Genomic DNA, 27229 nt, shown 5'->3' with positions numbered 1-27229 from the left:
GGAACCACATTTATGGAACCTCCTTGGGGAACAGGGCTTACCTTCTTCCCAGTGACAACGAGTGTATAGCCATTTTGGTTTAGCGGGTGCTCCACAATTGCTTCTGGAGACACAGGGTGGGAATCCAGGCGAAAATTCACGTGTGGGGTTAATGATCCTGATCGAGAAACCACAACCTGAGAAACAAACCAGAAAGTACCCTTAGTCCAACAAGCTCAGTTTAAATATACTGTCAGGGGAAAATGTGGACGATAATGGTAATACCAGATTAGACGAGCTCATGGGTGTTTGAACTATAGGCCCAACAGTTTATCTCACTGTAAATCAATACGACATCTTCTAATCTCCTGCCTTGAAGACAGTTCATCTGCACCCCCAAGACAGAGTTTTGCCTGTTATCTTTTAATGATTTCTAGGGAAGGAGATCTTCCAGTCAATCAGCCAGCACATGCAGACAAACCCTCACGATTGTATTGGGAACTGGAGGAACCAAAACTCTGCCTAGCACAGAAGACCTCCCTTATGCTACAAGGATTCTGGATTATTTTTTAATGTTTTCTCCTGACCCACCCCACTGAGCAGCTTCCCTTGATGTAATGGAAAGGGTAGTGAATGGGAAGTCTGGAGAACTGGATTTGGTTCCAGCTTTGCTACTCTTAAGCCATATGTATAGATCTTTTGAGATCAAAATAGGCCCTCAGCTAACTTTGAAAGGGTGTGCTGTCATTTCTTACAGACCATTGTCCCAGCATACTTTTTAACTTTGATTATAACTAAAGTTCTGCTTCTTGGCCTGGTGTTACAATAAGGCCTGATGGTTTTAACAATGCCTTGGAAATGAGGTTTGATGATTGGTGTGATTCTTGCTGTTAGGTATTTCTAATTTGGGATGGTTCTCAGCTATATAATTTCCATCTGCCCCATTGCTAGAACCCAGTAATAATGAAGTCCAGGTATAAAATCAGATGACTATCTGAGATGAACACTCAGACTACAGGAGAGTTTAGGAGCACTCAGAGGGACTCTCATTCTTAAATAGGGCATAAGGTTGTATCTACAGGAGGGTACAGGAGGCTGAGCATAGCTCTGGGCTTGAAATTGAGTTTGTGAAATTGCCTGACATCCAAATACCCTTTTACATTTCACTGAAAGTGCGTTTATTTGCCATGTGTTTGAAATCATGGGACAAACGTGGGCAGCTGTGAGATTAGGATTAAATAATAAATAACTACTCCATCTACCTCAGCTTTCTTATCCATAAAATGGGAATGAACTGCTTAGTACTCTAACAAACACACAACATACAAATGTTTTGGGGAACCAGTAGTAAATTTTTTCTTCAGTATAACAAAGGAGTCAAGTTGCCTGAAACAATTTGGGAAGATTCCCAAAGTCCCTAATTTGCTCCCAGAGAGTGGACTGTTGATAGAGAAACCAACCACGCTCACACACAGCTATAAAAATTAAACATCATGACATTCTTCTTCTAACATTTGTTCTATCCCAAACACTCAACACTTTCAAAACAACTCCATTAAGCAGGGTGGCTATATTTGCACAGAAGTTAAGTGATGGATCGAAGGTCATTTGGTCAGAATGGGAAAGGATGGAAACTACTGTTATTCCTAAATTTAGGGCCAAGTAGTTATTTGTGACTTTTGTAAGGGAAGTAAAAAGAAGTTCAATTACAAGTTCTACCTCCCTTTGGGTGCTGGTTACAAGCAGACTATCAGAAAACCAAAGTTCTATCCCAAATTATCCAGATTTCAGTTAACCAATTTTTCTATCTTGATGTACTTCTGGTTCTCACCACCTCTTGTTTTTCCTACCCCTCACGCCTCCCTGCCCCCCCAATTTTTTCATATTTCCCTGATTGTTGTCAATCACTTCAAACTGAAAAGGTGAAAAAAATTTTCATTTTCTCACACACAAGTAAAAACCAAAACAATACACCAGCCTCTCTTAATAACCTGACTCTGTTCTCTGCCTCATTCTGTGCTTTCTACTTCACTGGAGATCATTCATCCCTCTGAACCTGCCTATAGGTATTTGCGTTTTGTTTCTCTCTTATACCTTCCATTCTATTCAGACCTGCTACATAACAGTCACCTCCTACTACTGTTTTGTCTCCTATCTTTTTGCTCTCTTTAATATCATTTCCCCTATCTATAATAAGCAATCCCTGCTTAATTAATAGGTCATCATCTTTGACTTTATCAACTATCTTAAGCCTATCCAAATATTCATTTCCCAGAAAGGATTAACATTACTCTTTTCATAAAGAAGCTCTTTGCACCTCTGGAACTTGGATAGATTGATTTGGTGCATTACCAGTTAAGACTTTTTGTCTGAAGAACACCATATATGATGGTAACTGAGCCAGGCATTGTGCTAAGTGCTTTAAATGGGTATTTTATTTACTCCTCACAATAATCCTACAGGGTAGGTACTATTGTTTTCCATAAAGAAAAGATGACAGAGAACCTCAGCTAGAAAGTACAAGAGTCAGGTTTCCAAGGAGCTTTATCTCATGCCAGAATCTGTTTGCTTGACCTCTTTTTAAACACTCAACCGATCTACTCTTGGAGCACCAGAGTAAATACCAATAAAAAACTTCAACTCTGAGCTCCCAAGAGCCACTTATGAGTCAAAGCATTAAAACAAATTTCACAATATATTTGTCTTGCCAAATACTCCTTGTTTCTGGAGTATTTGTAATCTTGGCTGCACAAGTTAAGTGTGCCTAAGGAGAAAGACTCCACATCTAAATAGTTTTTGATGGCATAGAGGAAATGTTATTAGTACAGCTGGCAAGCTCAACTTTTGATCATGAGCTAGGATAAGTGTGGCTTGTTATAGAAAAAGGAATGAACCAGAGAAGACAGGAAGGCTGTGTGGAAAGTGAGACGACTGCTTGGAGTTTCAAGCAGAGGTCATATCACAGATGCAAATACAGTTTTAGTTGATCATTAGCCCTTTCTCTGGAGGGATACCTATTGCTATTGTTTCTATCATTAATTCCTCACTTTCTCTTATTGCCAGAATTCTAAATGATTGGGTAACCACTTTAACTCTCAAAATACTCCTGAAGCAATGTCTGCAAGAAGTTAGGAGCTCCTTTTGGTTGTCATGGAGATATTTCTAAGGACAGAATAGAATCCAGCATTTAAATTTAATTCTTATGATAAATCACATGGCAGTCTTAGGACAATGAGTAAGAAATAGAAGACTGGCAACTATCTTTTGAGTTTCTACCGTGCTGACAACTAATCTTTAGTGTTTCGTTCTCAAAACCGTTTTCTTTAATGCTCTTGAAAATACAAGACTAGGGTGAGGGAGTAGGGAGGAATCTGAATTTACTTGACTGCGGTGGCTATGATCTCAAATTACCTGGGGGAGGACAGGGGAAGAAATATATGTAAATATATATGTAAATATATATATATAAAATATATGTAAAAATAAAATAAATAAAATAAAATAAAACCTTGTGGCTAGGGCCATAAATTCATGACCCTGAACAAAGTAATTCTATGTAATATATCTATAAATACATAAAGGCCAGACCTCTTCACCCCACACACAGAGTTCTATTTTTTTTTTTTTTTGCGGTACACGGGCCTCTCACTGTTGTGGCCTCTCCTGTTGCGGAGCACAGGCTCCAGATGCGCAGGCTCAGCGGCCATGGCTCATGGGCCCAGTTGCTCCGCGGCATGTGGGATCTTCCCGGACCGGGGCACGAACCCGTGTCCCCTGCATCGGCAGGCGGACTCTCCACCACTGCATCACCAGGGAAGCCCCAGAGTTCTACTTTTGATTAAACTGTTTTAGAATTTAATTTTCTTTAAGAAGGATGAATACAATTTAACATGAGATATTATTTCTCACATAATGTGAGATACGTGGTTTTTCTCCTCATTTTTTTAAAGTAGACAATTCAGTGGTTTTTAGCATATTCACAGATTTGTGCAACCATCTTCACAACTAATTTTGGAATATTTTCATTACCTCAGAAACCCCACACGCCTTAGCCATCATCCACCCTAGCCCGTCATACCCTCCAGTTCCTGGCAACCACTAATCTACTTTATATCTCCGCAGATTTTCCTATTCTGGACATTTCATGTAAATGGAATCCTACAATATGTGGTCTTTTGTAACTGGTTTCTTTCACTTAATGTTTTCAAGGTTCATCCATGTTGGAGTATGTATCAGTACTTCATTCCTTTTTATTGTCAAATAATATTCCTTTGTATGAATATACTGTATTTTATTCATCCATTTATCAGTTGATGGACATTTGGGTTGTTTCTACTTTTTGGCTATTGTGAATAATGCTGCTAGGAACATCCAAGTCTAACTTTTGGTGAGAATATATATTTGCACTTCTGTTGGGTATATACCTAGGAGTGGAATTGTTGGGTCTTACGGTAACTCTATATTTAACCTTTTGAGGAACTGCCAGACCATTTTCCATATGGGATGCATAATTCTACGTTCCCACCAGCAATGTATGAGTGTTCCAATTTCTTCACATCCTTATTGACATTTGTTATTTTTCATTTTCTTGATTATAGCCATCCTAGTAGGTGTGAAGTGGTACTTCATTGTGGTTGGTTTGTATTTATCTGCAAAATGTTTCCTTAAATTAAGTAAAAGACCAGTTTACTTCTGAAGGTTCACAGGCTTCCATCCATTCCTCCTGCCTGAGACTGATACTTGGGCATCACCTGCTCAGCCTCCCAACCAGTTCTCTGAAGAACATACCTCATGGTCAGACAGGACTTTTGTAAAACAGAGATCTAGAAAGGCTGGAGGTGGGGGAGGGGTAGAAGAAACAAAAATGGATTCTCACTATGAGAAGCAGAGTGGGAGATGCAGCACATTCCCCAGTGAATTGAGAGAGGAAAAAAAATGTAAGTGAAGGAGATAACACCATTAATAAACAAACTGGGTTATAACTGGATATGAACTTACAGATCCAGGAAATGAGTCTGCTTTCTCTCTAGTTTCTAGTACAGATCTGGCACATAGTAGGTCCAAAAGGCATATCTATTCCTTAAACATATGAATAGATTGAAATAAGAAGACTACTTAAGCCTTGATGAAGGGATGGGTTTTTTAATGCTCCAGACATTTAGATAACCTTCAAGAGTTTGGTTTGCATTTTCAAGGTATGGCTTCTGATGCCTTCTGCAATGGACTGAATGTTTGTGTCCACCCCCCCCCCACCCAAGTTCATATGTTGAAATCCTAATCCCCAGTGTGATGGTGTGAAGAGATGAGGCCTTTGGATGCTGCTTAGGTCATGAGGGTGAAGCTCTCATGAATGAGATAAGTGCCCTATAAATGGGACTCCAGAGAGTTCTCATGCCCTCTTTCCACCATGTGAGGACACAGTGAGAAGATGGCAATCTGTGGACCAGGAAGCAGGCCCTCACTAGACTCCAGATCTGCTGGCACCTTGATCTTGGAATTCGCAGCCTCCAGAACTGTAAGAAATAAATGTTTGGTTTTTTAAGCCACCTAGTCTATGGTAATTTGTTACAACAGCCCGAACTGACTAAAACACCAGCTATAGGTTTATATCTTAAGTATGTGAGAGAAATTGGTATTTGTTTAGAAAGAAATCAGATATAAAGAGTTTTGTTTCAACCAAGGTAAACATCTAATTTTCTGGAATTAAAAAAGTGAAACATAAGAAGTGGAAATTGCTGATTGGTGCTGACAACTCAAAATTAGAAGTAGTAAGACAAAGTACCAGGTGGCAAAAGTTGAATTAAATGAAACTTTGCTCTGTTCTTTCACTCTTTTTGGTAAGTGGGCACAAGAGCTTCTATACCAACCAGACACTACAAAGGCCAGGGTATGTACAAAAAGTAAAACAATTTTTTTAATGATTATAATATCGATGTGTATGTGTGTTTCAACTTTTTGAAATGAGTCAAAGTGAGTCAAAATGAGTCAATACCAAACTGAGAACTTTGTAAAAAATTTCAAGCATCTAAAAACCAAATAAGCTAGTAAATTTGTAAAAATTTAAAAAAATCCAATACTTTCAAATCAGTATTCCAAATACAATGGTTGTAGGATTTGCCAATCTATATATAGAGTATATCTGTCTGAATTTTGAAAAAACTACTGATAAATATATTTCCTGTTTTAAAATGTCTCTCCATTTTTTCAAATAAGCACCCGAACAAGAAATTCCAGTTATTCCCTGCTACCAAAAAAACCAAAACAAACAAAAGGTTAGCACTTTCCCATGGTTTCAAATATGTATGGTGTTTGAAATTTCTATGCTATAACAGTTTATAAGATATATATATTTCAAAACCATGCATTAATTCATTTTAGGAGACTATATATGAGCTGGGCTTAATTTTTTGTTATGGACATAACTCTGAAATCATTATTTACAATAGGTTCTTTTTCTCCCAAAAGAAATTTCAGAACCCATGAAGTATATTTTCCTCTAAAGAAATATAGCAAAGCTACCACTCTTTTTTTTTTTTTTTTTTTTTTTTTTTTTTGCGGTATGCGGGCCTCTCACTGTTGTGGCCTCTCCCGTTGCGGAGCACAGGCTCCGGATGCGCAGGCCCAGCGGCCATGGCTCACGGGCCCAGCCGCTCCGCGGCATATGGGATCCTCCCAGACCGGGGCACGAACCCGTATCCCCTGCATCGGCAGGCGGACTCTCAACCACTGCGCCACCAGGGAGGCCCGCTACCACTCTTTAGATATGTAACTAAATCAATGATGTACACCTTAAAAAAAGGCAGATATTTTTATCTGAGCATTTTATAAAGGAGACGGGTAAGTTAGCAATCAAGTTCAAGCTTTGTTTGGCTGTGTCTCTGCAGGCTGCTCACAGCATTGATGAGTTGATGATCTGTGTCTATATAGTCTAAAATAGCAGTAATCCCAAATGAAATGTATGCTGCAGGCTTCGAGCACAAAGCACTGACATGCCATGACGGCAGCACAGGAGCTGAAGAAATTTAGAGACAGGAGGTCAATAGATGAATCGATTCTTCTTACTAGAAGTGAGTAATTATTGTCAAGTTCACTGATTACTAACATAATCCTTTAAGTAATGGTCATAAGTAATGATCATGAGCTAACCATGTCTTTTTAGGTGGTCCCTACCTCTTGAAGTTTCTTGCTTAAGACCAACTAGTCCAGTTAAGAGGCACAAGAGAAAAGGGGTTATCGGTGGTAACAGCATCAAGGAACTGGGGAGAGGAGAAAGGGTGATGGGAGAAGAGCAAGGATAATGCCAAAGAACCTAATGAAATCTGTGACAGTGCTCAGGCAGTGGCCACTGTATATAGACAAGGTAGCTGCCCAGTGAATGTGGAGCTGAACTTGCAACAAGTCTTGAAAGTGCCTCCCCACTCCCACCCCACCCCCATCCACTTGCTCTCCCCGGCCTGACAGTCATGCACAAATATTTTAATAACGATGCTTGCATCTAGAGATTAAAGGCCTTATATAAGTGCTGTAAAAAAAAAATCAAGCAAGCATTGTTTTTGGATGTAGATTAGATGAGGAGCTCAGAAGGGGAGATGTGGGCAATCCCTGTGATTAGTCCTGTGATCTTCATGAGTATCCTGCTTCCCTCTCCCATGTAGCCCTGCACACTGTGCTCATGTTCCCCAGCCTTGTTCTTTTCTACATCTGCTCTGCCTCCAAAATTCATAAGAAGGCGTGTTCTTACTGTTTACTTATACTATCTCAAACATTGCTTAAAATATTATTTTACTTCAGAGCATCCCAGAGTGATCACCCAAATAAAAACTGTTTTTGAAATCTATATCTACACTGACATAGCTCTACAGATAGACTTGAATGTATGTACACATTAGTATATTTAGACATAGCTGCACCTGTGTAAGTTACACGTTTAAATGTTAAAAACATGTCAAAAATGTCTTCTCTTCCATACGTATAATATTGTTAGCTAAACAATATAATTCTTTCTAATCAAATAACCACTGTGAAATACCTGATTCACTTTGCACCCGACAGCTGGGGCTGAAGCTTGTATTCCCAGCCAGAGTTGAACATAAGCACAATAGGAAAGGCAGAAACAGCTGCAAACTCTTGGGAGAAAACATTTGCAAAGCAACTTTGCCTTTAGGCTTCAGGGTAGGAAGGAAGTAAAATCATTTTTCTATTCCTTTTCATGTATGGCAGCTGTCTTTGGGAAAATTATGTCCCTTCTATATTGTAACAGAAACTTCATAGTATTATTAAAACACGGGTTGTAGAAACTTAGGCTTGGCCCCAGATTCAGCACTTCAGTGCAGTCAAAACATTTACAGAACTTGGTAGGTTACTGCTTGGATAGATTAAGCTGGATGGTCCCCAAATTTCTGCTGCACTCCTGACTCCGCCTCCACATTATTTGCTGTAAACAAACTGGATTTCAGTGATGTTGATTCTTTGATCCTTTAAATGGTTTAGGTTTATTTACATAAAATTTTACTAAATGGAATTCTTCTGGGCAAGTGTCAGAGAAATAGATCCTCTCTCTGTGGGTCTCAGTAGCCCTGTGTTTTTTATGTCTTTTTTTTCTCTACTCTTCGTGTCAGATACATGTTTTTATTTCCCCTACTGAAATTTTAGTTCCTCAGAGGCAGGTTCTGTGTCACTGCTTCCTTAGCTGCACTTACTTGCCTAGTAAAGCAAAGTTAGTACGTTCTTGATACATATTTGATGAATTAAGAGCCACCTGGTTTAAAAAAAAATCAAGGATAGCAGTGCTTTTCATAAAATAAATATCTACTTATATACTTATTTTCATCTTTGGTGTTATGGATGCAAAGGTGTACTATGGCTTCTTTTATGAAAATGCTGGGAGACAAGAATAAAACATTTGTTACATTTTTAATAGAAATGTTAAAGCATTTCTATTATAATGAGACTGATGTATATAACATATCACTTGGGTTGTGAAATCTGTCACACAGTAGAATTTACTTAGCTATTAAAGCAATCTATCTAAAAATGGAATTTTATTAGAACTTTAGAATCTGGAAATAGGCCAGGAACCTTATGATGTGAAAAAGTGTCAGACCTAAAGTGACTGTAGAAAGCTTATTAATATGGAACTGGATTGGTGAGGTATTAGACAATTAAGAAAAAAAGAAAAGCAGAAAAAAGATAAAGGGAAGCAAATCAACATAGTAAACACAATAGGAATTCAACTGATGAATTCAGTCATCCTCCTTCAGATTTTTCTTGGAATTCTACAGAATAACATCAATGTAAACTAAAAACACATATAAATACTACATAACAAACCCATTTTACAAGGATAATAGATATGATCATATTTCAAATATGTTAGAGTGCTTGCCTGTGTGGGAGGAGACTGGGCATCTCTCCTTCACATTTTGAGGAGTTAAGGACAGCACTGAATGCTCTGAAGTGGGTGAATAAGAACACTGGGCTGGGGGGTGGGTGGGAGAAAAAGTGTAGTTAATTGTGAAGCAATGGGAGGAGGGGAGACCAAGTGTGGGATTATTTAGATAACAGGATCTACAATATATGATTCATTTTGAGGTGGGAAAGTTTTATTTACACGTTTCATGATTTTGAAAAAATTCCACCATGCCCACTAGTACAAGAAAAACATTTGATCAGTACCCAGACTGCTACAAAGACAGTGGTAACTTTTAAAAAATATATATTTGTTAAAGAATACAGGTAGAGAATGTATAGATGGGCAAGTCTTAGGAAAACATCATCGTCCTCAATTCGTTTACTAACAGTCATTGCTGGACTGGGCTGTTAATTATGTCAGATGATTATGAAATAAACATTCTTCTTTAAAAGAAATTTCTAGTCTTTGAGGAAAGTCAACATTTCCATAGATACCATCGTCACTGTGTATTAACCAAGAATCTACTAATGAACTCATGTTGAAAGCACTACCAATAACTATTAAAGGAGTAAAACAGACCCAACATGAGAGCATTTTTATTTCTGCAAAGTTATAGGGTTCTTGTATCTAGGGGACACGATAACTGCAAGTCTGAAATGTGAACTTTTATTGTATGGAAATACTGTTGCTATCCATTAAAGGCATTTCTTAACAAAATCCGGATCTTTTTTTCCCAGTGTTTGCACTTTTTTGTGTCTGACCCCATCATTTTGCAGAATCAGGAGAACTAGAGTTACAATGGGATTTTGATGATAACGTCCCTTCCTAACTCCTGCCAATATTTCTCAATGATGTGAATGTTTCTTCTCATGGAGACGCACGGTTCACACAATAGCTCTCTTTTGATCCGTAGCTTCCCTTGAAATAGGAAAACATCGCCTGGAAGTGCTTTAATTGTTTCATTTTATTTTCCAATCATGTGATAGAAATCATGAATGGAAAAAAAAAACCCAAACCATTCCAGGCAAGAAAATTAAAGCAACCACATTTAAACTGAAAGCTTTAAGAATTTAACAACGAGAAAAGGCCATACACTTCATAAAAAGTGGACCAAGCTTCATTGTTTTGCTTTCAGTCTATGCCTCTAGCTTCCACTGTGATTTTCACTTACAGTATTTGCAAACACCTTACTGTAAAAAGAGAAGGAAATTAATTGCATAACACCGGATAAAACAGACACAGCCACTCTCAGAAAGTATGTACCTGCATGAATCGACCCTCTGACGTTCCAAGATTAGCGATGGTGAGGTCTCCTTTAATAAAGGTGGATATAGATGTTAAGAGGACTTGGTTGAACTGGCCCATGAATAAGTCAACGCGCTGCAAAGCTGTGGTAAACTCCGTTCGGTATTCGTCACTGCGCGCTTCGCAGCCTGATGAATTTCTCAAAAGTGTCTGGAATAAAATATGGTCATAGAATTAATGTGAGTCCAGATGTGAGCAAGCTATTAAGAAACTTTTTGGTGTGTCTTTTTAGAGCTTGGAGGGAATGGCAAGGATAATAGACAGTTTGCAAATAGACAAATAGTCCCAGAGAGGCAGAAACAATTCTAGTGACCTAAATGACTCTAGTATCAGTAGGTGCTGCTCTGTATATATAGACTCTAAAACTAGGGGCAAATCTTTCCCTCACAGTTTGTATCACGATTTGATATGTACGTACATAAAAATGGAACTTAGCTGGTGCTAGTAAAAGAAAAACAAAACTATGAATGTTTCAGGCCTGGACATGAAGGTAATGCTTCTAGCAGGCAAGTCCAATGAGATGAATATCAACTGGAATAATCATAAATGTCAGAATCACACTAGGACATTATATTTTTAAATGTGTTCCTTTGTGCATTTGTGCGCAGCGGGGTGGTGGGGATAATTCATGGGGAAGCAGCAGAGCACAGACTCCAGACCTAGGTGCCTGCATCAAACCCTGGTCCTTAATGGTTACTCGTTGTATGTAATTTCTATAACCTCCCTCTGTTTGTGAATTTCATGTTATCTCTGTTACAGTTCCTCCATTTGTAAAATTGAGAGAATTACAGAAATGTACTTACCTTACAGAGCTGTTGTAAAGATTAAATGAGCTAGTTTACAGAAATCTCTTATAATAGAACCCAGCACAGAGAACATAGAGTATTTGTCCTCATTATGGTGAAAGGCTCAAAAAATGTAAAAGTTGTACATCAAATGCTTTGTTAACTAGCTAACTAAAAGGCAATTACCACCAAATCAGGTATTTATCTTTTAGCTTTAACTCTAAGTGAAAGGATTTAAAGAATATTGTTCACTAACACATGACAATTTAAGTACTATGGATCCTTCCCTTCACCTCGACACTTCAGTCTGCTGGTCTTCCTTCTACTACTTCTCAGATTGTAACATTTGTCTCCTTTGCAGGACCATCCATGCTTGCCTGTCAATGTTAGAGTTTCTCAAGGCTCCATCCTAGGGCTGCTCCTCTGCTCACTCACTCTTCATACTCCCCACCCAGGATATCTCAGTTTCACTCTATTTAGTTGACACTCACATTTGTACCTCCAGGCTAACTTGCTCCTCTGAGCTGACTGTGCATTTATCAAACTGCCTATGAAATCTGAACTCAGATGTCTCAAAGACCTCAGGCTCAACATGACCAAAGTAGAAACCACAATCTTCCCCCATGCCTGACCTTGTGATATAATGCACCCCAGCAAATGGCTCCACCATTTCTCCAGGTGCACAAGTCAGAAATCTAAGTGTCATCCGTCATTCCTCCCCATACACAGTTCATCACCAATTCCCATCAATTGCACTTTCTAAATATCTCCTGGGTCTCTACAGTTTTCTCTATCTCTACCATGGCAAACTTCATCAAAGGCACCTCCATCCTTTCCTGGACTATGACAATGGCTTCTTAACTGGACCTGCCCCGTCCAATCTCATCCAATCTCTTTCAAAGTCTATTCTCCACACTGCAGCCAAATTTTCTTTTTAAACCACAAATCTCATCATGTCACTCTGCTTAAAACACTGAACATTTCCCCACTGCTCTTCGGATCAAGGACAAAACTTTTAACATGCCCCATTGGATCCTGCATCATCTGGTTCCTGCTCAAATTCTCCAGACTCACCCTGCACTGCGTTCTTCCTTGCTCTCTATGCTCCAGTGAGCTGGCCTTCTCTTAGTTCTCTAAATAGCCATGTGTCCTCCATGACAGGGCCTCTGCACATGCTGTTCCCTCTGCCTGGAATGCTCCTTCCACCTCCATTCACCTTGTTAACTCCTATGCCTCCTTCAGATCTCAGCTTGTCATCGGTTCCTCAGAAGGCCTGCCCTGACCCCAATATCTAGGTCAAATGCTTCTATTATAGACTGTCATAATACCATTTACTATGTGAAATAGCACTCGTTATAGCTGCAACTACTATTCGCTTGTGTGATATAAGAGTGATGTGAGACTTCTCCCAAGTGGCTCCCTGTCTTTAGGGACCCTGCTTGTTTACCACTGTATTGCTAGTAGTAGATGAAATATCACACATAGTAGATGTTTAATAAATACTAATTGAATGAATGAACAAGTAAGTAAATCAGTTATGGGTAGATGGGGAATGAGTGTGAAGATATGAACCAATATTACTAAAGCTATTTTTTTTTCAGGAATAGGGATAGTTTATGAGTTTATAAGGGACAAATGGACTGACTCACCCCAACTGTCCTGAAAAGATAATTGCAAATTGGTAACTTTGGGGCAGATAATGGGGGGCAAGAAGGTGTATAAAGAAGACAAAGTCTAACTTGAAGAAAGAGAGAAAAAGCTCAGTTTTACACATCTTTGTATGTAGCTACAAGTCCAGGAAAATGATTTGAAGATTAGAGATTTTCTATTATTGTCCTATTGTATTTGTAATAATCAGAAAGTTGTTAGAGCATATTTCAAACCAATTTCGTGCTTAAGAACAAACTGAAATAAAAAATTTAGTCACCCTTATGTAAAATAACCTTACTCCTTAATGTCAAATTTCTGTCACATAGAATGCAAAGTTCTTACATCTATTAACTTTTATGGTTAAATATCACCTAACATCCTGTTTTACATAGCAACAACTATTTTTTTATTTTAAATGGTGATAAGTTAGCAAACAGAGAGTCTCAGAGATGCTAAACCTATGACTTTTAATAAGATGTTGTAGTTCTAGACATTTTTTGATATATTTGTGAGTGCTATTTTACTATTTAATTAGAAACTTTTCTTCACTAAAGTGCTATAGATTGCTCTGAGGAGTAGCAGATAACCGAGATGTACTGTCAGTTCAATAGTTACCAATTAATTGGTAATTAAGTTTCCATTGGTGATCAATCATCCATTTTGCAGAGAGTGCTAGAACCAGGGAAGCTTCTTAAAGGAGCAAAGGACATTTTTAAATCAAAGGCCTTATGAAGTATTCCGTTATAGAGGTGGCTGCTCTTCAGAGTCAGCTTCTGTGATTTTGTTCATTTCTTGTTCTCACTTTTTTCCTATGTCTAGGTGGCATTCTGGGAACTTTAAAGCCTCAGACATGACTTGGGGTTCGGTGCGGTGGAGATATGATGGATTCATCAGGATACAAAACAATTGGCAAATTGTGGAGTAGAGTCTTAGGTTGTAAACTAGTAGCAGCCTACTATCAACAAGAGTCCAGGAATTGTCTCATTTATCTTTTATCCCCACTGTGTACGCTGCCTAGCACACTGTAGGTATTTAACAACTGCCTGCTGAAAAATTAATGCATTTTCAAAGTAACCAGGGATAAAGCTCATTTGCCTACCCAGCTTGCTTTGTGGTCTGCCTTGCTGAATAGGGCGAGCTGGAGAACAGAGGTTTAGATGCATCTCAGAGTGTCTGCAAACCTGCAGGACCTCACTGATCTTCTCTAAATGAAGGGAGAGAAACAGGACCAGAACTTTAGCTTCTATGTGTCTGTTTTCTCACATGTAAGGCTTAATAAGTGTAGAACTCTGCATCAGAGTTAATGCATATTTATATTCCACACTTCAAGGCTTCTCCTTTAGGAAACAGTAAGGTCTCTAAATGGTACTTCCTCAAGGACTGAGAGGGATTCCTGTCCCCCACCCCCCCACAAACAAATTCCAAAGTATAGAAACACTGAACAATGTTGGAATAGGATGTACAGAACTCCTTGATCTTAAAAAATTGTGCAATGGAGCCAAAAACCAAACATCATGTCAGGGCCAAGTGGCATTCAAATTTCAGAAGCCAGGGGACCCTAAACTTTTTCTTTTTCATTTTCTCCACAGCTGAGATCTGCAGGAGAGGGGCACTAACTTCGAGGAAAACGTAACATTCCAGTGTTCACTGCAGGAGAGGGGGACTACTCCTTGTCTCTTCCTGCTGAGAATCCTGATAAACTCGACGCCTGGGGTTAGGGTGGCAGGAACTGGCTTACAGAGCTGCAGGCTGTCGTTATGCTTGAATAGTAGATCTTTAACTATTAGAGGGAGCTTTGGTTTAAAATCTCAGCATTGCAAACGTAAAGTATCCTGTAAATACTCCATCTGATTCACCATGTCCCTTACAGATAACTAGTTAATGTGTTTGTTGCTCATTTGTGCAGGAAAGATGGGGTGACTCCTCATCACTTTACACACAGTTCCTGGTGTGATGTTAGAGTGGGATCCCGTCCAGCTGGAAGAACTACAGACCCACTGCCGGGGGTCTCCTTGCCACTCGTGCTTCTCTTAAAGCCAAAGGTCTCGTGTTTTGGGGTAAAAGTGAACGTAGCTGGTGAAAAGCAGTTCTCTGGTACAACAGCTGCTTTGGGGCACTGCAGAAGAGCCTACAGAGAAAGTTTTCCCCCAGCACCAGTTGAGAAGCCAGACTAATGCTCTCTCTTTGGTAACAAAGGGAGGAAGAAGGAAGGAAGGAAGGAAGGGAGGGAGGAAATCAATCTTTACCCTGCACCTACACTGTGCCAGGCACTGAGCTGGGCATTTTCACGTACAAGCAGACTCACAGCAGCCCTGTGAGGTTTTATCACACTGAGTTTCAGGAGGAGACGCAGGGCAGCCAAAGGCGGCCACAGGTTCACACTGGAACAGGCATTCGAATTTAATTCTCTCTGACTCTCAAGCTCATGAATTGCTTTTGCTACTGTTTACTATTCTGGGCAAAGTTCCGAGAGTTGTATAATTACAAAAATGGAAAGGGCCTTAGAGACCATCTTATTCCAGTCCCTCACTTTATGTATGAGAAACTGAAAGGTAGGGAAGTTGTAACTCTAAGAGAGTTGGAATCACTTAACAAAAGTTATCATTTAACATGTAAACCCACAACGCTTCAAAGAAGGAAATGTATTGATAGATTTGCCCACCCCTGATTCCTTTTCTGAGAGAAAGGCTGGAATTAATCATTATTCTCTGGACCATGGCACAGAGATGACCACTAGCATTTTGGGCTGTTCTAGTTAGCATGGCTCTCAAATTTACCTCTTTGTCACCTATTTTGGTTAATGAACATTACGGTGTTTCCATCCTGGTCACTTGAAATTTCAGCCATCACCAACTCCTCTTTCTCCAGCATCTCTCACATCCAAGCAGTTGCTAGGTCTCGCTCAACTCTGTCTGCAGTGTCTCTCCCGTGCAGCCCTCCAGTCACCCCTGCACGCCTGCCCCAGGATAGGTGTTCCTCACTGGCCTTCCTGTCTCCCATCTCATCTGCCTTGAAGCAGTTACTTCCTTCTTCAAAATTTTAATTGCTTCCCAAAGGCCTGCAGGAAAAGTCCAGTCTCCTTAGTATGACATCCTAACCTGCCTTGATTAACACGCTTATTCTTTTTTCCACTAAGGCATTAAGATTTTCCATTAAGAAGGTCAGGTGACCATCTAGGACACCATGGGAATCTCAGAGTGACTATCCTGACACAAGACCCATCCCATTTTTGGATTCTTGCATTTACTTTGGCAGCTGATGGCCCCCTCCCGCTGGCCGCTGACACCCACTCCCTGCTCATGTAAACCCGAAGCCTGGCTCTCTCCTAAAGTCTCTCTTTACGATGTCTTTTGAATGACAGAAGTAATGTGTTTTGGGACTTCCCTGGTGGTGCAGTGGTTAAGAATCCGCCTGCCAATGAAGGGAACACGGTTCGATCCCCAGTCTGGGAAGATCCCACATGTCGCGGAGCAACTAAGCCAGTGCACCACAAATACTGAGCCTGTGCTCTAGAGCCCGCAAGCCACAACTACTGAGCCTGTGTGCCACAACCACTGAAGCCTGTGCGCCTAGAGCCTGTGCTCTGCAACAAGAGAAGCCACCGCAATGAGAAGTCTGCACACTGCAACAAAGAGTAGCCCCCGCATGCTGCAACTAGAGAAAGCCTGTGCGGCAACTAAGACCCAACGCAGTTAAAAAAAAAAAAAAGAAGTAATGTGTTTAATTGGATGGGGGAGGGGAAATAGTGACAAAGAATAAGAATAGTGGATAGTACAAGGGCACAGGAAGATACCATAGAGCTCAAGATATTTGAGTCAAGAGGGAAAAAGAAACAAGAAATAAAATCATCCAGTACAATATGTTGTTTAGGCATATACACATGTGTAGCACAAGTAAAGGCAAGGGAAAGATGAGCAAACAATTCACAATTGCCGTTTACCCACTTTTCTGGGGCAGGAGGGTAGGAATAAGACTGGGTGGGACACATAGGGCCTTCAAAGGCATTGGTAATTATTCTTTTTTCAGCTTCGTGGTAGAGAATCAGTATTTGTTTTATTTTTCATATACACTCACAACACATACATGTATACAGTACATTATTCTTTTGTATATATTACTATATCATTATAAAAATAAATTTTAAAAGAAAACAGTGAATAAATGGGAGGTAAGAAAGTGAAGAGAGCCAATTAACTATTCTCTCCACCCCAACTTTTTTTTTTTTTAACATCTTTATTGGAGTATAATTGCTTTACAGTGGTGTATTAGATTCTGCTTTATAACAAAGTGAATCAGTTATACATATGCATATGTCCCCATATCTCTTCCCTCTTGCGTCTCCCTCCCTCCCCCCACTCTATGTGGTCACAAAGCACCGAGCTGATCTCCCTGTGCTATGCGGCTGCTTCCAACTAGCTATTTTACGTTTGGTAGTGTATATATGTCCATGCCACTCTCTCACTTTGTCCCAGCTTACTCTTTCCCCTCCCTGTATCCTCAAGTCCATTCTCTAGTAGGTCTCTGTCTTTATGTCCGTCTTGCCCCTAGGTTCTTCATGACATTTTTTTTTTTTTAGATTCCATATATACGTGTTAGCATACGGTATTTGTTTTTCTCTTTCTGACTTACTTCACTCTGTATAACAGACTCTAGATCCATCCACCTCACTACAAATAACTCAATTTCGTTTCTTTTTATGACTAATATTCCATTGTATATATGTGCCACGTTTTCATTATCCGTTCATCTGTTGATGGACACTTAGGTTGCTTCCATGTGCTGGCTATTGTAAATAGAGCTGCAATGAACATTGGGGTACATGACTCTTTTTGAATTATGGCTTTTTCAGGGTATATGCCCAGTACTGGGATTGCTGGGTCATATGGTAGTTCTATTTTTAGTTTTTTAAGGAACCTTCAAACAGTTCTCCATACTGGCTGTATCAATTTACATTCCCAACAACAGTGCAAGAGGGTTCCCTTTTCTCCACACCCTCTCCGGCATTTATTGTTTGTAGATTTTTTGAGGATGGCCATTCTGACTGGTGAGAGATGATACCTCATTGCAGTTTTTTTTTTTTTTGCGGTACGCGGGCCTCTCACTGTTGTGGCCTCTGCCGTTGCGGAGCACAGGCTCTGGACACGCAGGCTCAGCAGCCATGGCTCATGGGCCTAGCCGCTCCGTGGCATGTGGGATCTTCCCGGACCGGGACACGAACCCATGTGCCCTGCATCGGCAGGCAGACTCTCATCCACTGCGCCACCAGGGAAGCCACCTCATTGCAGTTTTGATTTGCATTTCTCTAATGATTAATGATGTTGAGCATTCTTTCATGTGTTTGTTGGTAATCTGTATATCTTCTTTGGAGAAATGTCTATTTAGTTCTTCTGCCCATTTTTGGATTGGGTTGTTTGTTGTTTTGATATTGAGCTGCATGAGCTGCTTGTACATTTTGGAGATTAATCCTTTGTCAGTTGCTTCATTTGCAACTATTTTCTCCCATTCTGAGGGTTGTCTTTTTGTCTTGTTTATGGTTTCCTTTGCTGTGCAAAAGCTTTTAAGTTTCATTAGGTCCCATTTGTTTATTTTTGTTTCCATTTCTCTAGGGGTTGGGACAAAAAGGATCTTGCTGTGATTTATGTCACAGAGTGTTCTGCCTATGTTTTCCTCTAAGAGTTTGATAGTGTCGGGCCTTATATTTAGGTCTTTAATCTATTTTGAGTCTATTTATTTATTTATTTATTTATTTATTTTTGCGGTACGCGGACCTCTCACTGTTGTGGCCTCTCCCATTGCGGAGCACAGGCTCCGGATGCGCAGGCTCAGTGGCCATGGCTCATGGGCCCAGCCGCTCCGCAGCATGTGGGATCTTCCTGGACCGGGGCACAAACCAATGTCCCCTGCATCAGCAGGCGGACTCTCAACCACTGAGCCACCAGGGAAGCCCGAGTTTATTTTTGTGTATCGTGTTAGGGAGTGTTCTAATTTCATTCTTTTACACGTAGCTGTCCCGTTTTCCCAGCACCACTTATTGAAGAGGCTGTCTTTTCTCCACTCTATATTCTTGCCTCCTTTATCAAAGATAAGGTGACCATATGTGCATGGGTTTACTTCTGGGCTTTCTATCCTGTTCCATTGATCTATCTTTCTGTTTTTGTGCCAGTACATTACTGCCTTGATTACTGTAGCTTTGTAGTATAGTCTGAAGTCAGGAAGCCTTATTCCGCCAGCTCCATTTTTCTTTCTCAAGATTGCTTTGGCTATTCGGGGTCTTTTGTGTTTCCATACAAATTGTGAAATTTTTTGTTCTAGTTCTGTGAAAAATGTCAGTGGTAGTTTGATAGGGATTTCACTGACTCTGTAGACTGCTTTGGGTAGTAATGCTGATTCTTCCAATCCAAGATCATGGTATATCTCTCCATCTATTTGTATCAACTTTAATTTCTTTCATCAGTGTCATAATTTTCTGAATATAGGTCTTCTGTCTCCTTACGTAGGTTTATTCCTAGATGTTTGATTCTTTTTGTTGCAGTGGTAAATTGACATGTTTTCTTAATTTCACTTTCGGATTTTTCATCATTAGTGTATAGCAATGCAAGAGATTTCTGTGCATTAATGTTGTATCCTGCTACTTTACCAAATTCATTGATTAGGTCTAGTAGTTTTTTAGTAGCATCTTTAGGATTCCCTATGTAGAGTATCATGTCATCTGGAAACAGTGACAGTTTTACTTCTTCTTTTTGATTTGGATTCCTTTTATTTCTTTTCTTCTCTGATTTCTGTGACTAAAACCTCCAAAACTATGGTGAATAACAGTGGTGAGAGTAGGCAACCTTGTCTTGTTCCTGATCTTAGTGGAAATGGTTTCAGTTTTTCACCATTGAGGACGATGTTGGCTGTGGGTTTGTCATATACGACCTTTATTATGTTGAGGAAAGTTCTCTCTCTACTTTCTGCAGGGTTTTTATCATAAATGGGTGTTGAATATTGTCAAAAGCTTTCTCTGCATCTATTGAGATGATCATATGGTTTTTCTCCTTCAGTTTTTAATATGGTGTCACATTGATTGATTTGCATATATTGAAGAATCCTTGCATTCCTGGGATAAACTCCACTTGATAATGGGGTATGATCATTTTAATGTGCTGCTGGATTCTGTTTGCTAGTATTTTGCTGAGGATTTTTGCATCTATGTTCATCAGTGTTATTTGCCTGTAGTTTTCTTTCTTTGTGACATCCTTGTCTGGTTTTGCTATCAGGGTGATGGTGGCCTCGTAGAATGAGTTTGGGAATGGTCCTCCCTATGCTATATTTTGGAAGAGTTTGAGAAGGATAGGCGTTAGCTCTTCCCTAAATGTTTGATAGAATTCCCCTGTGAAGCCATCTGGTCCTGGGCTTTTGTTTGTTGGAAGATTTTAAATCACAGTCTCAATTTCAGTGCTTTTGATTGGTCTGTTCATATTTTCTATTTCTTCCTGGTTCAGTCTCGGAAGGTTGTGCATTTCTAAGGATTTGCCCATTTCTTCCAGGTTGTCCATTTTATTGGCAAAGAGTTGCTTGTAGTAATCTCTCCTGATCTATTGTATCTCTGCAGTGTCAGTTGTTCTCCTTTTTCATTTCTAATTCTATTGATTTGAGTCTTCTCCCTTTTTTTCTTGATGAATCTGGCTAATGGTTTATCAATTTGGTTTATCGTGTCAAAGAACCAGCTTTTAGTTTTCTTGATCTTTGCTATTGTTTCCTTCATTTATTTTTCATTTATTTCTGATCTTTATGATTTCTTTCCTTCTGCTAACTTTGGGGTTCTTCTTTCTCTAATTGCTTTAGGTGTAAGGTTAGGTTGTTTATTTGAGATGTTTCTTGTTTCTTAAGGTAGGATTGTATTGCTATAAACTTCCCTCTTAGAACTGCTTTTGCTGCATCCCACAGGTTTTGGGTATCGTGTTTTCATTGTCATTTGTTTCTAGGTATTTTTTGATTTCCTCTTTGATTTCTTCAGTGATCTCTTGGTTATTAAGTAGTGTATTGTTTAGCCTCCATGTGTTTGTATTTTTTACAGATTTTTTCCTGTAATTGATATCTAGTCTCATAGCGTTGTGGTCGGAAAAGATACTTGATACGATTTCAATTTTCTTAAATTTACGAAGGCTTGATTTGTGACACAAGATATGATCTATCCTGGAGAATGTTCCATGAGCACTTGAGAAGAATGTGTATTCTGTTGGTTTTGGATGGAATGTGCTATAAATATCAATTAAATCCATCTTGTTTAATGCATCATTTGAAGCTTGTGTTTCCTTATTTATTTTCATTTTGGATGATCTGTCCATTGGTGAAAGTGGGGTGTTAAAGTCCCCTACTATGATTGTGTTACTGTCGATTTCCCCTTTTATGGCTGTTAGTATTTGCCTTATATACTGAGGTGCTCCTATGTTGGGTGCTTAAATATTTACAATTGTTATATCTTCTTCTTGGATTGATCCCTTGATCATTATGTAGTGTCCTTCTTTGTCTCTTGTAACAGTCTCTGTTTTAAAGTCTATTTTGTCTGACATAAGAACTCGTACTCCAGCTTTCTTTTGATTTCCATTTGCATGGAATATGTTTTTCCATCCTTCTACTTTCACTCTGTATGTGTCCCTAGGTCTGAAGTGGATCTCTTGTAGACAGCATATATATGGGTCTTGTTTTTGTATCCATTCATTCAGTCTATGTCTTTTGGTTGGAGCATTTAATCCATTTACATTTAATGTAATTATCAATATGTATGTTCCTATTACCGTCTTCTTAATTGTTTTGGGTTTGTTATTGTAGGTCTTTTACTTCTGTTGTGTTTCCTGCCTAGAGAAGTTCCTTTAGCATTTGTTGTAAAGCTGGTTTGGTGGTGCTGAATTCTCTTAGATTTTGCTTTTCTGTAAAGGTTTTAATTTCTCTGTCTAATCTGAATGAGATCCTTTCTGGGTAGAGTAATCTTGGTTGTAGGTTTTTTCCTTCATCAATTTAAATATGTCCTGCCACTCCCTTCTAGCTTGCAGAGCTTCTGCTGAAAGATCAGCTGTTAACCTTATGGGGATTTCCTTGTGCATTATTTGTCATTTTTCCCTTGCTGCTCTTAATATTTTTTCTTTGTATTTAATTTTTGATAGTTTGGTTAATATGTGTCTTGGTGTGTTTCTCCTTGGGTGTATCCTGTATGGGACTCTCTGTGCTTCCTGGAATTGATTAACTATTTCCTTTCCCATAGTAGGGAATTTTTCAACTATAATCTCTTCAAATATTTTCTCAGTCCCTTTCTTTTTCTCTTTTTCTTCTGGGATCCCTATAATTTGAATGTTGGTGAGTTTAATGTTGTCCCAGAGGTCTCTGAGACTGTCCTCAATTCTTTTCATTCTTTTTTCTTTATTCTGCTCTGCAGTAGTTATTTCCACTATTTTATCTCCAGGTCACTTATCCATTCTTCTGCCACAGTTTTTCTGCTATGGATCCCTCTAGAGAAATTTTTTTTTTTTCTTTTGCGGTACTTGGGCGTCTCACTGTTGTGGTCTCTCCCATTTTGGAGCACAGGCTCCGGACGCACAGGCTCAGCAGCCATGGCTCACGGGCCCATCCGCTCCGAGGCATGTGGGATCTTCCCCGACCAGGGCATGAACCCATGTCCCCTGCATCAGCAGGTGTACTCTCAACCACTGTGCCACCAGGGAAGCCCATCTCTAGAGAATTTTAAATTTCATTTATTGTGTTGTTCATCACTGTTTGTTTGCTATTTAGTTCTTCTAGATCCTTGTTAAATGTTTGTTGTATTTTCTTCAGTCTATTTCCAGGATTTTGGATCATCTTTATTATCATTATTCTGAATTCTTCTACAGTTAGACTGCCTAGCTGCTCTTCATTTGTTAGGTCTGGTGGGTTTTTGCCTTGCTCCTTCATCTGCTGTGTGTTTCTCTGTCTTCTCATTTTGCTTAACGTACTGTGTTTGGGATCTCCTTTTTGCAGCCTGCAGGTTCGTAGTTCCCATTGTTTTTGGTGTCTGTCCCCAGTGGCTAAGCTTGGTTCAGTGGGTTGTGTAGGCTTCTTGGTGGAGGGGACTAGTGCCTGTGTTCTTGTGGATGAGGCTGGATCTTGTCTTTCTGGTGGGCAGGTCCACATCTGCTGGTGTTTTTTGGGGTTTTCTGTGGCCTTATTATGATTTTAGGCAGCCTCTCTGCTAATGGATAGGGTTGTTTTCCTGTCTTGCTAGTTGTTTGGCACAGGGTGTCCAGCACTGTAGCTTGCTGGTCATTGAGTGGAGGTGGGTCTTAGCATTGAGATGGAGATATCTGGGAGAGCTTTCGCTGTTTGATTTTACTTGGAGCTGGGAGGTCTCTTGTGGACCAGTGTCCTGAACTTGGCTCTCCCACCTCAGAGGCACAGCCCTGCCGCCTGGCTGGAGCAGCAAAAGCCTGTCATCCACACGGCTCAGAATAAACGGGGGAAAAAAGAAACAAAGTAGTAGATAAAATAAAATAGTTATTAAAATAAGAAATAGCTCTTAAAAATTTTTTTAAGTAAAAAAAAAAAAAAAAAAGAAGAGAGCAATCAAACCAACAAACAAGTCTACCGATGAAAACAAGTGCTAAAAAAGTATACTAAAAAAAACAAAACAAAACTTAAAAAAAAAAAAAAAACGGACAGACAGAACCCTAGGACAAACGGCAAAAGAAAGTTATACAGACAAAATCACACACAGAAGTATATACAAACACACTCATAAAAAGAGAAAAACAGGGCCTCCCTGATGGCGCAGTGGTTGAGAGTCTGCCTGCCGATGCAGGGGACGCGGGTTCGTGCCCCGGTCTGGGAGGATCCCACGTGCCGCGGAGCGGCTGGGCCCGTGAGCCATGGCCGCTGGGCCTGCGCGTCCGGAGCCTGTGCTCCGCAACGGGGGAGGCCACAACAGTGAGAGGCCCGCATACCGCAAAAAAAAAAAAAAAAAAAAGAGAAAAACAGAAAAAAAAAATATATCGTTGCTCCCAAAGTCCACCTCCTCAATTTGGGATGATTCGTTGTCTATTCAGGTATTCCACAGATGTATTCAACAGGTACATCAAGTTGATTGTGGAGATTTAGTCCGGTGCTCCTGAGGCTGCTGGGAGAGATGTCCCTTTCTCTTCTTTGTTTGCACAGCTCCCAGGTTTGAGCTTTGGATTTGGCCCCGCCTCTGCATGTAGGTCACCTGACGGCATCTGTTCTTCGCTCAGACAGGATGGGGTTAAAGGAGCAGCTGATTCAGGTGCTCTGGCTCACTCAGGCAGGGGGGAAGGAGGGGTATGGATGTGGGGCGAGCCTGCGGTGGCAGAGGCCAGCGTGAGATTGCACCAGTCTGAGGCCACCGTGTGTTCTCCCAGGGAAGTTGTCTCTGGTCTCGGGACCCTGGTAGTGGCGGGTTGCACAGGCTCCCAAGAGGGGAGGTGTGGATAGTGACCTGTGCTTGCACACAGGCTTCTTGGTGGTGGCAGCAGCAGCCTTAGTGTCTCATGCCCGTCTCTGGGGTCCATGCAGATAGCTGCGGCTCACGCCTGTCTCTGGAGTTCCTTTAAGCAGCGCTCTTAATCCCCTCTTCTCGTGCACCAGGAAATAGAGAGGCAAGACAAAGTTTCTTGCCTCTTTGGCAGCTCCAGACTTTTTCCCGGACTCTCTCCCAGCTAGCTGTGTCGCACTAGCCCCTTCAGGCTGTGTTCAGGCAGCCAACCCCAGTCTTCTCCCTGGGATCCGACCGAAGCCCAAGCCTCAGCTCCCAGGCCCCACCCATTCCGGTGGGTGAGCGGACAAGCCTCTCGGGCTGGTGAGTGCTGGTCGGCACCGCTCCTCTGTGTGGGCATCTCTTGGCTTTGCCCTCCGCACCCCTGTTGCTGTGCTCTCCTTGGTGGCCCCGAATCTTCCCCCCTCTGCCACTCGCAGTCTCTGCCCGCCAACGGGCTTCCTAGTGTGTGGAAACATTTCCTCCTTCACAGTTACCTCCCAGTGGTGCAGATCCCATCGCTATTCTTTTGTCTCTGTTTTTTCTTTTTCCTTTTACCCTACCCAGTTATGTGGGGAGTTTCTTGCCTTTTGGGCGGTCTGAGGTCTTCTGTCAGCGTTCAGTAGGTGTTCTGTAGGAGTTGTTCCACATGTAGATGTATTTTTGATGTATCTGTGGGGAGGAAGGTGATCTCCATGTCTTACTCTTCTGCCATCTTAAAGCTGGAGTCCATCCCAACTTCTTGATGTCCTAAGCAGGTTTGAAACATTCTCATGGCTTTTCTCAGCTCACAGGAGCTCGCAATAATGGTGTTAAATAACATCTGCATGGTGGATTATGGTTTTCAAAGTACATTATCTCATCTGATCCTCTCAACACGTCTGTGAGTTGGGTTTGTTATGATTATCATATTTCTACAGGTGAGGAAAATGAGGTTCAGAGAGTTTTCAGTAAGTATCAGAGCTTGAATCCAAGGTGTTGATTTCAAACTGCGTGTTCCTTATACTGCATCGTGCTACTTACTTACAGGCTCCTACAGTATTTCTGAGGCAAACGCACACTCTAGGGATAGTCTAAGGACCAGGGAGGGAAGAAAAACTAGCATGCCTACCTGATAGGACTGGTTCTACCCCAGCTAGGATTTGATGAGTCCCATGAACTCAGGCAAATCACGTGATCTCTCTGGGTCTGAGTTTTACTTTACTTATTTAACGAACATTTGTTCATAGTGTGTACAATGTGTCAGACATGGTTCTAAGCACTTTCCAAATATTCACTCACTGAATCCTCTTAACAATCCTAGGCAGAAACTGAGGCACTGAAAGGTCACACAACCAGCAGTGGCAGGACAAGACTGCTGAGTTGATGACCTAGGTCATCTGGCCCTAGGGTCTTCACTACTACACTAGGCTACCTACTTCTTGTCTGTAAAGGGAGAGGTTGAGGGAATTGATTTCAAAGTTCTCTTCCAGCTCTACCATGCTGTGGGTCCATGGGTGACTTTCCAAAGTTCCCCCTGGGCTTGGAATCACCAGACTGCCACCAGCCCACTGCTGGAACAAATGATTGCTCACGATGTTTAAGATGCCATGAGTGATCACTGTCCCCCAACCACCAGAGGCTGCTTCAAAATACAGATTCTGGATACATCTGCTTATTCTATAAGAAGTTTTGAAAAGCATTTAGCTTTTCAAGGTTTATCCTCTTCTAAAATAATTATGTGACATCAACTCTGAGAACCAATGGTAAACATTCTGTTCTGTTTTTCTTTAAACTTGTTAAAGACTTGCTTCCTTAACCTAAAAGCTTATATACTGTCATAGGGCTAAATAATAGGAATTACTCTACAATTCATAAGCCCTGAAACGATAGTTTAGTTTTTCTTCACCTTTTCCCAAGCACTGGACATATTTTTTTAACCTGACTCAGACATATACTTTTTTTTTTAATGAAAAGAAAACTGAAGTGCTATATACCTCAATGTATTTGATTCAAAATGTTTCCCCTAATTAAAATTATGATGCATGCAGTGAATATGCAATTACATTTAATTCAGTATAATTAAGGATGTGATATATTTAAAATGGTGATTCTTCTAATTGATCTATAGGACAAATTTAGCTCTTCTATAGATAATTTAAACCAGTCTTGCAGATAGACTTTTTAAAATGTACTATCTTGTGAGATCTTTGACAGTTCACTCATACCAGCTCTCTTCCCTCCTTGCCCATGACTAAATTAACAGAAGCAATTTAATATTACCTTTATTCATAATTATATTTTGTATAAATTCTTTGGACATGTAATAATGGTTTTCAGGGGGATACATATTTCAAAATAGAAAGTCCCTCTTTGCCTAAGGCTTTATATTTAGTTGGCTAAAAACTCAACTGCTTTAATTTCAGGAACTCCACTTTGCTTATTTTCCTAAATTTCATTCATGTGCTCTTTTCTCTTTGTTATATGGAACTCTGAGGCAGGTGGTGTGGAACTGACCGCAGGCAGAGACACAAAGCTTTGAACTTAGGGGTCTGCTTATGCTTCATTCAACTTCTCTCAGACTGTACTCAGATGTCTAAGATATTAACACTGAAGCCTGGA

General features: G+C 40.3%; 1 protein-coding gene across 2 annotated transcripts in view; it reads right to left on the bottom strand.

The window, feature by feature from the left end:
* MET (MET proto-oncogene, receptor tyrosine kinase) overlaps positions 1–27229 on the bottom strand; it is a 129193-nt gene that overhangs the window by 48440 nt on the left and 53524 nt on the right. For both annotated transcript variants that reach the window (XM_082631958.1, XM_082631959.1), the window contains 2 exons: positions 10655–10846; positions 42–176 (listed from right to left, as the gene is read on the bottom strand). In XM_082631958.1, the coding sequence (XP_082488084.1) occupies positions 42–176; positions 10655–10846 (327 nt within the window). The remainder of the gene's footprint in view (positions 1–41; positions 177–10654; positions 10847–27229) is intronic.

The sequence above is a fragment of the Mesoplodon mirus genome (genome assembly GCF_964341445.2).
Source record: "Mesoplodon mirus genome assembly, chromosome: 9".
Classification (NCBI taxonomy): Eukaryota; Metazoa; Chordata; class Mammalia; order Artiodactyla; family Ziphiidae; genus Mesoplodon; species Mesoplodon mirus.
This window is presented reverse-complemented; position numbering and strand designations above follow the sequence as displayed.